Source organism: Borostomias antarcticus (genome assembly GCF_949987555.1).
Source record: "Borostomias antarcticus genome assembly, chromosome: 6".
NCBI lineage: Eukaryota > Metazoa > Chordata > Actinopteri > Stomiiformes > Stomiidae > Borostomias > Borostomias antarcticus.
In genome coordinates this window covers 14,068,670-14,082,822 of record NC_140239.1, presented here as the reverse complement: position 1 = coordinate 14,082,822, position 14,153 = coordinate 14,068,670, and the positions used below count along the sequence as shown (strand labels likewise).

The window sequence follows — 14,153 nt, the reverse complement described above, 5'->3', positions numbered from 1 at the left end:
TTATTAATGATCATGAATGCAAGTTAGAGTGTGTCAGTAAGTACAGTAAGTTGTAGTCATAATATATATGTAAGATATTCAGCAAAACCTAAAAATATGTATATATGTACTCCTAGACAGGACATGTATTTATACAGACTGGATGTATGCATGTACATTATATTCTTTATTATATACTGTACACATGCTGTACGTATGGATGTATATAGTCCCTGTTCCTCCTCGTTTTTATTCTTACTACTCTGCATCTAATGCTTTTCTTTTCCCCCAAACCTTGCTGTAATTTCCATTACTGAAACACAAAATGTTCCCCTAGGGGGATCAATAAAGTATCTATCTATAGATCAGATAGATTTCGGTCGTAACACAACAAAAATGTGTTTATTTCACTCTTTATTTCAGTGATCAAACACATCTCTTAAATACACACACATACACCTCTATCCTTCAATAGATCAAGGTCACCAAGACAGGGTTATATCACATTTAATATCACACACCACCCCATACACTGACAATTCCCTTAGAACACAACTAATTGCTAGCTACTATGATGATTGGTTGGCAGCTACTGGAGTCAGCTCACTTCTGAAAATAAACATTTTAATTACCAACCCCTATTGAGATGACCCCTAATTTCTACCATAGCTATAATAAGATACTGCACCACCATTGTATTTCAACAACTTATCAGTTCATCTAGGGTCTTGAGTGACCCATCAGAAATATGTAACATGTCTCATACTAGCTATGATGAATCGCATCAGTTGTCATCCTCTTTTAAATACATGATGAATGTCTTCCATGCAAACATAATACTGACTGGGCAGTATGTGGAGAAACGCATCACGAGGGCGGTGCTGGTATGTGGTAGCCCTGTGCTTCCTGGTTGCCAGACTGCAGTCAACAATCCTAAATCCTCCCCTGTTGCCTAGCTAGCCCAATAAGCAAATAAGGCAAGCAGGCTAAAGTAGAGTCGGACCAGCAAGTACCCCTTGCTCAGTTCTTCACACATATGTACTAAGCACCATTCACTAAGCAACACCACAACAATTTGCATAATCTGTTGGAAATGGCAATACTTCTCATTTCTCAGCTCCTGATGTTTATGTTCATTCTTTGTGAAATTAAAACTGAAAGACTAAAATTCTCCTTTGTCAGTCCAAAACATTTTTTTCCAATTGACATGATTGTATTTCCTATTTCTTAAAATACTCACTGACAGTATCAACCAAGGAAATCACACAGCAAATAAAAACTAAACGAAAACTGAACAAAATCAACTTTTGTTCTTTCAGACAGCAACTTCAAATAACGCCCTCAAACAAACAAAGAAACAAACTTAAGTAAACATGTCCGTGGACAGAAGTTTCAGCCTGGTTTGCAATAGAATCATTGTTCATGTTTTCAGATCAGGGTTTGATCACTCGCTGCGTTCCTTTGGCTCCCTGTATTTCCACTGGATGTAGTCAAAGATATCCTTCTCACTGTCCACCAGCAGCGGCTCCCCGGCCATACCTGGGAGATGGGAGATTAATGTTCTGCACTTATAATAGCGCTTTCATCCAAAACGCTTTACAATGAAGGCCTCTCATTCACACATTAATGGTGGCAGCTGCCATGCAAGGTGCTCGCCTGCTCACTGGGAGCAATGTGGGGTTCAGTGTCTTGCCCAAGGACACTTCGACATGTCGTCAGGAGGAGCCGGGATTCGAACCGCTGACCCTACGGTCATTGGACGACCCGCTCTACCTCCTGAGCCACAGCCACCCCACACCTGGGAGAACAGAAGAACCAAGTACAGGTAGGTTACTCGTCATATGTACAAGGTACAGGTACAAAGGAACGAGGGGAAATTCTGTCTGCCAAGTTAAATACAGTCAGCTTCAATATCATGGTTTGTGAGTTTGGGTACCCATACGGCCACAGAAGAATTCTGTGTTGCTGACTGATGCAGCCTGACCAGTGACTCACCAGTGACACCCAGTGGCCGGATGGTGTACTCGTTGAGGGTGAAGCCCTTCTCCAGAGCGTGGGTTCTCATGTTCTTGTTGAAGATATCACTTCCGGTGAAATAGAGAACGCCACAATAGTACTGGTCTTTGGGTATTAACCTGGGGAATGGTGTAAGGGAAAGATATGAGAAGGAGAAAAATACATATCATCATAATGTAGATTTTTCCGACATTAGTCATTTATTACAATCATTCATTACACTAATTCATAAGTCATTCAACACGTGTGTTGTAGTTAGATGTGTGTTGTAGTTAGATGTGTGCTGTAGTTAGATGTGTGCTGTAGTTAGATGTGTGTTGTAGTTAGATGCGTGTTGTAGTTAGATGCGTTGTAGTTAGATGCGTTGTAGTTAGATGTGTGTTGTAGTTAGATGTGTGTTGTAGTTAGATGTGTGTTGTAGTTAGATGTGTGTTGTAGTTAGATGTGTGTTGTAGTTAGATGTGTGTTGTAGTTAGATGTGTGTTGTAGTTAGATGTGTGTTGTAGTTAGATGTGTGTTGTAGTTAGATGTGTGTTGTAGTTAGATGTGTGTTTTAGTTAGATGTGTGTTGTAGTTAGATGTGTGTTGTAGTTAGATGTGTGTTGTAGTTAGATGTGTGTTGTAGCTAGATGCTGAACAGATGTTCTCTGATAATACATTATCAAAAGCAATAATAATCTGCCTGGCTGTTAGTAGTCTGAGTCAGATCATCTAGACTGCTCTATACTCTGTCATATTACACTGCTCTATACTCTCAGCCCAAACCTCTCTCAGGGGCCTGAGAAGAGGCAGACCTAGCGACCCACCTGATGTCAATGCGCCTGTGAAGGTACTCCTCCTCGTCTTCATCAGTCTGCTGCAGCTGACACACCCCCTGGACACAACAGTCATCTCAGACATGACACCACTGAACACAGAGCAGCGCTCAGCAACATCCTCTCAACCCAACGCCTCAGAACTCACCATGAATTGAACACAGAGCAGCGCTCAGCAACATCCTCTCAACCCAACGCCTCTGAACTCACCATGAACTGAACACAGAGCAGCGCTCAGCAACATCCTCTCAACCCAACGCCTCAGAACTCACCATGAACTGAACACAGCAGCGCTCAGCAACATCATCAACCCAAAGCCTCAGAACTCACCATGAACTGAACACAGAGCAGCGCTCAGCAACATCATCAACCCAACGCCTCTGAACTCACCATGAACTGAACACAGAGCAGCGCTCAGCAACATCCTCTCAACCCAACGCCTCAGAACTCACCATGTACTTGGTGTCTCCTTTGGACAAGGTGTCAGTCACAAACCCAACGGACTCTAAATGCTCCACCACCGCGTGGAGGAGTCTGGGCTGAGGGAGAGGAAGTGGGAGAGGGGGGGAAGAGGAAGAGAGAGGGGGAGGGAGAGTGTGATGAAGGCGTTTCACGGCGTCGGGTTGTGCAGAACAAACAGTGGTGCAAAGATGTGATGTTCATGTGATGTTCATGTGATGTCCATGTGATGTTCATGGTTACCTGCTTCTCAGACTCAGAGGTGTAGTCTGGGTGTGTCAGCAAGATATCAATATCCCCACTGGATTCAGCACCTGTGGAAAGTTCACAAACACACACACACACACAGATGGGAGTCATCATAGATAAAACAAACACACACACAGATGGGAGTCATCATAGATAAAACACACACACAAACAGGTGGGAGTCATCATAGATAAAACACACACACACACACACACACACACACACACACACACACACACACACACACACACACACACACACACACACACACACACAGATGGGAGTCATCATAGATAAAACACACACACACACAGATGGGAGTCATCATAGATAAAACACACACACACAGATGGGAGTCATCATAGATAGTCATGAATCATCTCACAAACTGTATGTGGAGGAAACTGTGACTCTGATCCAACATTAATAAGGCGATAGACTAGATTCTCTCACCTCTCCTGTAGCTGCCACAGATTGTCCCGATATACTCTGTTCCCACGCTCTCCAGCTCCTGCAGGATGAGGGTCTACAGGCGCACACAGCACAGTTACAAACCCTGGGCTACTAAATACCATGCTCTGCATCCACAACACAAGCTCATTCAATCACCTCCATCTGCTCCATCTCTGCTCGTGGAATTCTCTTCTCAAACTCCTCAAAGTACCTGCAGCAAACACAGCGGAGTGGTATGCATTTCTCATGAGAATGCACGCGCACGCACGCATGCACGCACACACACACACACACGTAGGGTCGGAGGAGACAGCCACACTTACTTGAGTCCGATCTGCTGATGATGGTTGAGCTTATGTTCAATCTTCTTCAGATCTAAACACAGAGCAGAATATTGGATCAATCACAACCACAACTGTCACAATCACAGTCATCTTCTGCAAAATGATTTCCATGCACTTGTGGCAAACTCTAAAAAGCCTCGAAACCTTCCAGAGTCTTCACTCCCTCGTCAAAGAACTTCCTGGCCGCAGCAGGACTAGACAGAAGAGAGAGAGACCGGTCAAGAGAGATAGAGATAGAGAGAGAGGGAGAGAGGGGGATAGAGAGAGAGAGGGAGACAGAATGAGAAAGAGGGAGACAGAGAGAGGGATAGAGAGAGGGAGACAGAATGAGGAAGAGGGAGACAGATAGAGATAGACAGAGAGGGAGACAGAGATGGATAGAGACAGAGAGAGGGAGAGAGAGAGAAGTTTATGAGTGAATGTGATTATCTTTATGGGTGAATGTAATGATCTTTATGAGTGAATGTGATGATCTTTAAGAGTGAATGTGATTATCTTTAAGAGTGAATGTGATTATCTTTAAGAGTGAATGTGATTATCTTTATGGGTGAATGTGATGAACTTTATGAGTGAATGTGATGATCTTTGAGTGAATGTGATGATCTTTAAGAGTGAATGTAACAATCTTCATGAGTCAATGTGATGATCTTTATGAGTGAATGTGATGATCTTTATGAGTGAATGTGATGATCTTTATGAGTGAATGGGTGCGTTAAGTAGCTGAGCCCTCAGTCAGCGATCAGTGGTCAGAATTCACTTAACGGGTTGCTCAGTTACGCTCAGACTGATCTGCTCAGAACACAAGTGAGCAGTTTTGAACTATGATCTGTTTGAGCCAAACACCATAATCATCATCACCTGAGCACCATCGTTTTGGCTTGGGAATCGTTGGGACAATGCTCGTTAATCACACATGATTGACAACAGGTGAAAAGTTCTCGTCTCCTAGCAACTCAGCACTCGGTTAGAGCAGACCGTTCAGCGCTCAAAGTGAGCATTCTAAGAGTGAGCGCTCAGCTACTTAACACACCCAATGTGATGATCTTGAAGAGTGAATGTGATGATCTTTAAGAGTGAATGTGATGATTTTCAGATCTTCAGTCCCTGGAGTGAGCAGGGTTGTTTAAGGAGGAGGGAGGAGCTTAATGTACCCAATACCAGTCACTCTGGTGAGGAAGTTGATGGAGGAGCTTGTGTCATCATTACGAATCTGAAGAGAACACAGAAACGCAGCCTATTAGCACGGCGAACAGACTGAAATGGAAGGGTATAATTATGAGGTCAGTTTAACACAAAGTTCTGTGTTGTGTATAAATTGTTCCCCCTGACACACACCTTCTCCAGTTTCCTGAGTTTGCCTGTTTGAAGGAACTCATCAATCTTCTCTGCAATCTTGGCTCCAACGCCATCCTGATGAAGAGGATGATGACATCATTATGACAGCCCAACGGAACGGCCCGTCACACTGGCCATCACACACACTGACTGGCCCGTCAGAGGATCTCCATTCAGCCAAACAACACAATTACACAAGTGTGCTTCTGGGATTGGTTTTCCCTCACCAGTTTCTTTGCCTCTGTGCCACTCTTGATCTTCTGGGGATATTTGGCGATCACAGATGCTGCTTTCCTAAGGAACAGCACAATATCAACACTAACTACTACCCATTACTGCCTGGATTAAGTAGAATCGAATAGAACACGTATTTCACCATATATAACAAGTAGCGGTACATTGGAATTATTGTTATTACTTATCCTTACAATATCTTATCCTTCAGCACTACTCAATTCCTCATTCCAGTTCCTAGGTATTGTAAGTTACTGGATGTCAAAACGTGGGCTAGCAATTACACATGTAATATCCAGTGCTTGACTTGGGACAGGGTCTGAGTACCGGCACCTTTTATGGAATTTAAGCTCTAAAGGTTTGTAGACGACAGCACCCACTTCAGTCTAAGTTAAGCACTGCTATATCAGTTCACATCCCCCCTGTAGTGTCTTACCTGTAGGCATTGTACTTGTGGACAGCTCTGTTGACATTCCTCTCATAGTTGGCTAGCTCTGGGACAGTGGCATAGGCAGAGAGCATTGATTGATTAGCAAGCTGCTGAAGCAACTATAATTCAACACGTCTCTTAGCATGCCAGAGTATCAGTAGTTTGATCGGTAAATGGTTCCATAGCGCAGCCAAGCACGTTAGACTAAAGTAAAGATCAGTTATATCTGTTGGCTGCATTTAAATACCACAGCTATCAAGATGTCAGGGAGATTTAAACATGACGAATATGACGCACTTTCCAAGGCAGATAATAAAAGTTCCACCTAAATGTAAACACTAGTTACGAATGACTTAATAAATTAGCACTAGATTAGTGACAAAATCTTAGTGTGCCTTATCCTGTTTCCAGAGCCATCTACTGTAACTTTGCTATTCTAACCTAACCATAAGCCATTATTGTGTTCGGCTAGCGTCAGCTAATTAGCAAGCTAGCTAACGTTAACTCGCACCGCTCCAAACAGCTAGCAAGCGACTCATGACTTACCGACAAGAAAGTCTGTAATTCCCTCATTTAGGGATTCTTGTGGCGCTTTCCTTTTACTCATCGTCGTATGTTCGTTTTTGCAAGTGAGCTTGCACACAAATTTCCTAGCAGTTACAGAGAAGTCTCCTGTTAGCTAGCTGGCTAGCGGTTAGCCCAGAGAACAATGACCAGGCTAGTAGGAACCGGGGGGGCAGGCTGTGCGTCACACGTCATAGAACCCGGGGACGTCATTTGTGACCCATGATTTGCCAGGGTTTTCTGAAGTGCCCTTTGAAAAAGTGTAAAGTGTGGACTAGTGGAAGAGAGTTAGAATGATGCCGCATGTCAGATGGGAAATATCATGCTATGTACAGTATGATACACTTAAGACTGAAGACAAAGAGACATTAAAAAAGGTTTGGGGTGATCAGCACTCCAACCAAACACTGGCCACATCAAATCTTTAAAGACTCACAAGAATTCATTACACTCACAGTTCAATAACATCAGTGTATCACAAAAGCCACATAGCAAACACAATTCAAGCCATAGTAAAATACTACTAGCTGAGATCACTTTCTTATAATAACTCTCTTCATGCTCTTAAAATGTGAAAGTAAGCTGTAGGAGTGGTTGCATTTCAAAGTTGAATCAGGGATTACCCAAGGGGTTCTGCTTCTGTCCCTCTCAGGTCAGTGCTACAGTAAAATGTCTATCTGATCCAGAGTCAGATTGGATATGCAGTTAGTGACAGCTCTTCCAACCCTCTGACCACAGTGCAGGAGGACATGGACATCCCACCCCGGAGTCCTGCTTTCTGGAGGATCGTCTGTCATCCTCTTAGGACAGGTCGTCAGGTCCAGTGGTCAAATCTGGTCAAGTCCAGCTGTACAGTTTAATACATTTAGCGGTGGGACATAACTGAAGAGTGTATAAATGCTGCTTAGCATCTAGGAAATAATTACTTTCTTTAAAAACCAGTCTGTCTATGGCAAGAGCTCAGGTGTAGACTAGTAGTCTAACAGACAAGCTACCTCGCCGACTCTAGGATCATGTTGTGGTAACAAGTCAGAGCTTGTTATATATTTTCAAGCACATAACGAAAAAGAGCATCTATTAGATAAGTTCAAACAGCTCCTTCAAAACGTTGCCTCTTCAGCTGTCCTTCCATGTCCAGGTCTAACCCTGACCCCAGGTCTAACCCTGACCCCTGACCCCAGGTCTAACCCTATCCCCAGGTGCGTTGGTTAGGAGTCGGTCTTGACGTAGACTTTGTCCCTGGAGAAGATCTTGATGGCCTCCTCCACCTCAGAGAGTCGGCGGTCCAGCTGCTCTCGACGAGCCCGGACGCTCAGAGTGTCAGCCCTGACCGGGAGAGAGAGAAGCTCCCCCACCAGGCACCTGTGGGCTGGGGAGAGGTAGAGAGGAAGAGAAAGACAGAGGGAGAGAGAGGGAGAGAGAAAGACAGAGGAAGAGAGAGGGAGAGGGAGAGAGAGAGAGAGAGGGGGGTAGCGAGAGGGACAGAAGCATGTGAATAATCAGAGACTTGACTTGGCTAACCCTTGGGTAATCCCTGATTAAATATTGAAATGCAACCACTCCTCCAGCTTACGTTCACATTTTAAGAACAGGAAGAGAGTTATTATAAGATAATGATCTCAATCTTAGGAGGAGGAGAGACGTACTCTCTTTGAGTGTCTGCAGGGTGTCCTGTCTCTCTCTCTCAGACATCAGAGTATGGCCAGCTGGAACCGAGGGGTCAGGAGCGTTCCTCCTCCTCTCCTCCGCCTCCTGGCGCCACTGCTCCTTCCTCTCCTCCAGGCTGGGAGAGAGACAGAGAGAGACAGAGACAGAGAGAGAGAGACAGTCACAGAGACAGACAGACAGAGAGAGAGACAGAGACGGAGACAGAGAGAGCAAACAAAAAGAATGTTATGTAAATCACATGAGAATGTATTATGCTGTATAAATAAGAGTTTTTGCATACTACCTATATCTCCAAACCCAGTCCTTGTTAACTGATTCTACTGGGGGCAGGACGTAGGTGTCCAGTCAGAAGTCAACAGAGAGGTACTCACTACTGAGGCACCTGTCCCTTGACCGCACTGGGGATGGGGTTCTTGTTTCCCAGGTTGGTCAGTGACTGGGAGCGTCGCATCACTGTCTTACCAGCGCCCCGGGCGTTGTGACTCACAAAGTCCACCGGCCGGCCCTGCACCTGCAACTACGGTCACAACAAACACTCAGACTCAGAATCAACATCTCTTCCCTCCTTAAAAACATGCACCTGCATATTAAACACAACTCCTTTGTTAAACTCTGTACTGTGTGCCTGCGTACAGCCAATCAGAATCAAGGACTGGAACTACCCATTGTATAAGGTTAGTCAACCAAGTCATATTATTTAGGTAGTGCATGTATTTCTTCTTTTTTTTTTTTACTGTACTTCTTTGAAAATACACCACCCCAAATCTCCTTAAAATGCATCTACCATAATGGTGCTTTGCCCCGTGGCTGTGAATGAGGCCGGTGTTCTGACCTGAAGTCCCTGGCCCCCAGCACTGCAGCAGGAGGCTGGGCGCGGGGAGGGGGATGGGGAGGGGGCCCTGGGTCGGCCAGCCGAGCCACAGTGAGAGTGGGCCTTCAGGAAGTTCTGACACTCTGGCTTTGGGGGAGGGCTGGTCTGCTGCTAGGGGGACAGGCAGGAACAGGAGAGAACAGGGTTTTATTGTCCTGTATTCTGGATAGTACACTGTACAGGCTGTGTAGAAATGAGTCTGCAGTGAAAAGTCAGAATGGCTATAATCTTGATTTCTAGACGCAAGCAAGACATTTTGTGGTGTCTTCATAGATCATTTGGTGCGGGTTAGTGGACAGACAGGTGAATGTTTTAATAAAAGGTAGTTGATCAGACAGGAGCCTCTTCTTCATCTCTCCTGGCTGGGCCAGCTCACCTGCAGCTGGGCCGTGACCCTGGACGGGACATCCTGGTACTTGGGGGCGTTCCAGAGCGCTCTGACTGGGCCGGAGCGGGACCGCTCTCTCTCAGACTCCCGCTCCCTGCAGCGCCGCTGGATCTCCCGGAGCCGGCGCACGTTCTCCTTCCCGTGGTCACGCTGCTCTGACGGGACACACCAGACATGAGTAGGAGGGACCACTCTGGCTCGGACACAGCTTTCTTACATCAGTATGAGACCCATCTCATGTTCATCAAGGAGTGAGTAGCAGTAGCTAAAGCTACACATATTTAATGGTTTCTCTGGATGTCTCTGATCAAGCTTAGCAAGCCAAACCAGATGAGTCACTATCTAACACCACCCACTAACACGTCACACACATTTAGGACATTCCCCCCTGCGGACTATAACCAGTCCAACCATAGATGGCTTCAAGGTTCAAGTTGGCCTTAGGTCTGACATGGTGAGACAGAGAGAAAGAGAGCTGGAGAGGGTCTGTGTCAGTCACTACGAGAGAGTAGTTCCTCATCCTTACTGTGTTTGGGGGGGTTGGGACTGAGAGAGACTCCCTCCAGTTTGAGCAGGGCCCCCACCACCCCTCTCTGCCCCCTCTCCAGGATGTGTGTGGCGTTGGCCCCGATGCGGGGTGGGGGCTGGGGGGCACGGGCACTATAGCAGCCCGGGTACATCACCGGGTCCGGGGCCAGGGGCCCAGAGAGCAGGGCTGGACCCCTGTCTGCATTCCCCTCCAGACGACCTCTGGCTACAGGTTACAGAACGAGGGAGAATGGAAACACACACACACACACACACACACACACCTAGTATTAGGTATCGACTGAGGTAAGACAGTAGCTAACTTGTGGGTTTATGCTTAGCTAGGCTACGTGGTCTCTCTCAGCCTGCTGTGACTGAGGTCTCTCAGGCCATCTCACCAGAGGCAGGGCGCCTGTAGTACTCAGGGAACAGAGAGGGGTCTGGCGGGATCGGCCCAGATATCATGGAGGGTCCCTCGCACATCTCTTCAGGAGCTTCATGCACAGGAATAGAATGCAATAGATTAACTTGGACATCCCGTTCGTCTCCCACCATAATTGAACGCTCCGACGAGACACTATTGCATCGAGTACAGTTTGTTTATTTTTCACATGTAACTATTCTCTGTGGAAGTTCTAGCTATCTATTCATGGGTACCAAATGTAGTCCAAGATCTGCCATATTTGTGCCTTACACAGGTGTGTCAATTTGTCTGATTGCATAGGATTCTATGCACTAGAGCCAATTAGACCACTTGATACACCTGTGGAGGACAAAAAGATGGCAGGTCTAGGACTACATTTGGTACCCATGAATTACCAAACGTTGGCTTGAAATACTTTCATGACGACCCGCTAAGCATGATAGCATGGCATTGGTAACTAGCACGAAGCTAGCACTAAGCTTGTAAAGTAGGCTAGTGCTAGCGTTAGCCAGCTATCCAGAGGCCATGGAAAGAGCGCCTCGGTTACACAGAAATGCAAGTTGCGGTTATTAGCGAGCCTCTTTAATTATGCGTTGAAATTTACCTTCTATCTTCTCACACAGAGCACTACTCTTTAGCAAACCGACCGACGACAACTTCAGCTCCGGTAGACGAGCAACACGCAGCAGACTGATGACGCAGTATCAACACTACTTAACGAATTATTTACCATGGCAACGGCGATGTAACCGCCCCTATTCCCATAAGAGGCTGAACTTCCTCCGCAAGGCTGCCGTGGCCATCATGAGACGCCAGACACGGTAGTATTAGGACATCATTTTAAGAGGTATTATGGGTATGAAAAAGACACAACGAACATTTTTTTTTAATATTAGTTAATAATCATAGAATCAGAAAAATAAAGTTTACATGATTGTTTTGAACAGCCCAAACCTGGGGACTTCATGTGCGTTTCGTGCCAATTAATATGGAACGATTATTATGGCGTCACCAACGTGCAATGTAACAATATAACCAGCAAAGCAGCTCCCTAAACTTTATATATTTTGTTTAAATTAAATTTGTGTATAGATACTTTAATCCTTATGAAGAACAAAAAAGTGAACGCACAAACTGTTTATTTTGAAGAATTATTTTCCATAGTCCCTGTTTAAGATTGATTGATTTATTTTCACCTTTATTTCTCCAGGGGAATAATGTCTCATTTTCGATGTGACCTGGTTACACAGCATTGCAGGCAGAAAACAGCAACGTATTATACAAATATATTTATGTTATCGTTTATTTATTATGTTTAGATATACAATATACAAACATTTTTACATCCAGTCATGTCCTTGAGCCAGTCCTCAGTCAACACGCTTAGCTGGGAAGGTGCTGCGTGTCCTGTCCGTGGTTCATCCAGACCTGGGACTGAGCAGGCCGTTAGCAGGGCTGCTGACCTGTGTCTACTGTATATGACAGTAGTACTTCCTGGGCAAGCCTTGCTCCTCACCAACCCCAAGGCCACTCTCTCTCTCCAAAATCCCAGGCCTCTCAACGGTGTGTTTATGTGGCCCTGTCTCTCTCTCTCTGGCTCAATGACAATTACACAACAGCCCCGCCTTCGGTGTAGGGTGCTCGCGCATGCGCGGTCCGCCCCGCTCCACTTTCTCCTTCACGGTGCCCTATTGCGCGAGACATAACGTTCTGGAACTGCGCGCATCGCCCCTCTAATAAAGGTAGGACAACAAAACAGTCTCACCGCAATACTTTAATTAGCAAAAAACGTATTCGCAGGAGAGTTACTGATTCCACGGTCCTAGTATGGTGACATTGACTTGTTCTAGTGTTATTGGGGTGGGTGACAGCAGTCTGCAGTGCGCCGAGCGCGGACAGGCCTGCCAGCCAGGGGCCGTGATAGTGTTCACAGTTGCTCTGCGCGCTGTAGATATAGACCAGAAAACGTTGTTGCGTTCTGAAACGAAATAAAGACGACTCACATGGTGCATTTATTTTTATGCATGTGCATTATGTTTCACTGAACCGGAGACCATTACGCGTGACATTTATCCTTTATGGCAGCAAGAATCACTGATATTATATGGTCATAATTATTGTGAATTTATACCATTTAAAACATACCAGTTCGAGCGCGTATAGATAGACGTAATGTTAGACAGACAAAAACGGAGCTTATGCATTGAAGTATGAACAATGGGGAGAGCTGGCCATCTGTCTGTCTGTCCCGGGCCATTAGGCTGCCAGGCAATACATTATATGCTTCTGTGTTTGAGTTTTCCTGGTGTTCGTTAGAGAAATAGAAACGGCCCATTAGCAGTAGACTGCGGGGACAAATAAATCATCTTGTTGGAACAGATCTCTTTCACATGCATGCACGCTGGTTCCGCTGTAACCTCCAGCAATTAAATAATCCGCCTGCTCTATTGATAGCGAGTTATGGCGTTATTGGCTACAGCTACCAACCCGTTCATTCATAGAGAGAGAGAGAGAGGGATATAGAGAGGGGGGGGGGGGTAGAGAGAGAGAGAGAGAGAGAGAGAGAGGGATAGAGAGATAGAGAGAGAGAGAGTGGGGGGGGGGGTTACTCAGTGCCAAAGGTAGACCAGCCTGCCTGCGCCTGGGCAGTAATGGCGTAATCTGTCGCTATCCGAAGTCCTGAATGCATATCTCAAACGCCCAGACACCGGGGAATGCACCCAGAACACACCTGCAGCAGCCCAGGACTTGAGAGAGAAGGGTGGCCTCATGTCTCACACAGGTGACATGTGCCTACTTTGTCTTTGGTCTTTGTAGTTACGAAATAGCACTGGTAATGTAGGTTCTATTTCAGCAGGTAAATCACTATGGAGACAGACCCTAAAGGAAAACAAACCGTGCCTGGCCTGGTGGTCAGGTGACGTCTTTGCTGGCGTGTCATGTCCAGTCAGGTGATGTCTTTGCTGGCGTGTCATGTCCAGTCAGGTGATGTCTTTGCTGGCGTGTCATGTCCAGTCAGGTGACGTCTTCGCTGCCTTGTCATGTAGAGTCGGTGGCGATAAGTGAAGGAATAGCTGCCATGCAGCGTGGGACGAGGTCACCTCCAGGCTATTAATTCACCCTGGTGAAACCTGACTGCCATCCACCTTATCTCACACGCACATTCCTCCTGGTTGGTGTCACACAGCCTGGGCTGGGCTGCGCCTGTGTGAGAGGCCGCAGGGTAGAGAGGCCTGGAGGACATGATAACGTGTGTGAGAGGCTGCAGGGTAGAGAGGCCTGGAGGACATGATAACGTGTGTGAGAGGCCGCAGGGTAGAGAGGCCTGGAGGATATGATAACGTGTGTGAGAGGCTGCAGGGTAGAGAGGCCTGGAGGACATGATAACGTGTGTGA

At 46.0% G+C, this 14,153-nt stretch overlaps 3 protein-coding genes across 4 annotated transcripts in view; 1 reads left to right on the top strand and 2 right to left on the bottom strand.

The window, feature by feature from the left end:
• Window positions 1-423: 423 nt before the first annotated feature.
• polb (polymerase (DNA directed), beta) lies at window positions 424-7,002 on the bottom strand. 2 transcript variants are annotated; one of them, XM_084439332.1, is made up of 14 exons: window positions 6,861-7,002; window positions 6,321-6,378; window positions 5,878-5,944; window positions 5,651-5,725; window positions 5,467-5,525; window positions 4,460-4,509; window positions 4,295-4,346; window positions 4,128-4,182; window positions 3,972-4,044; window positions 3,513-3,583; window positions 3,263-3,349; window positions 2,802-2,869; window positions 1,975-2,114; window positions 424-1,518 (listed from the first exon to the last, which is right to left on the bottom strand). In XM_084439332.1, the coding sequence occupies exons 1-14, from the start codon at window positions 6,919-6,921 to the stop codon at window positions 1,424-1,426; spliced, it is 1,011 nt and encodes a 336-aa protein (XP_084295458.1). In that variant the 5' UTR covers window positions 6,922-7,002; the 3' UTR covers window positions 424-1,423. The 2 variants fall into 2 exon arrangements, with proteins under 2 accessions (XP_084295458.1, XP_084295457.1); XM_084439331.1 differs by having other exon boundaries at window positions 424-2,114.
• Window positions 7,003-8,086: 1,084 nt separating this feature from the next.
• Window positions 8,087-10,816, bottom strand: enkd1 (enkurin domain containing 1; the record flags this gene model as incomplete). The annotated part of the gene is made up of 7 exons (XM_084440448.1): window positions 8,087-8,247; window positions 8,525-8,661; window positions 8,918-9,057; window positions 9,379-9,525; window positions 9,794-9,960; window positions 10,332-10,559; window positions 10,732-10,816. 7 exons carry the CDS (start codon window positions 10,814-10,816, stop codon window positions 8,087-8,089), a joined length of 1,065 nt encoding a protein of 354 aa, XP_084296574.1.
• Window positions 10,817-12,438: 1,622 nt separating this feature from the next.
• vdac3 (voltage-dependent anion channel 3) overlaps window positions 12,439-14,153 on the top strand; it is a 15,648-nt gene continuing 13,933 nt past the window's right edge. The window contains exon 1 of the mRNA XM_084440008.1: window positions 12,439-12,499. The gene's annotated coding sequence lies outside the window, so the exon portion shown is untranslated. The remainder of the gene's footprint in view (window positions 12,500-14,153) is intronic.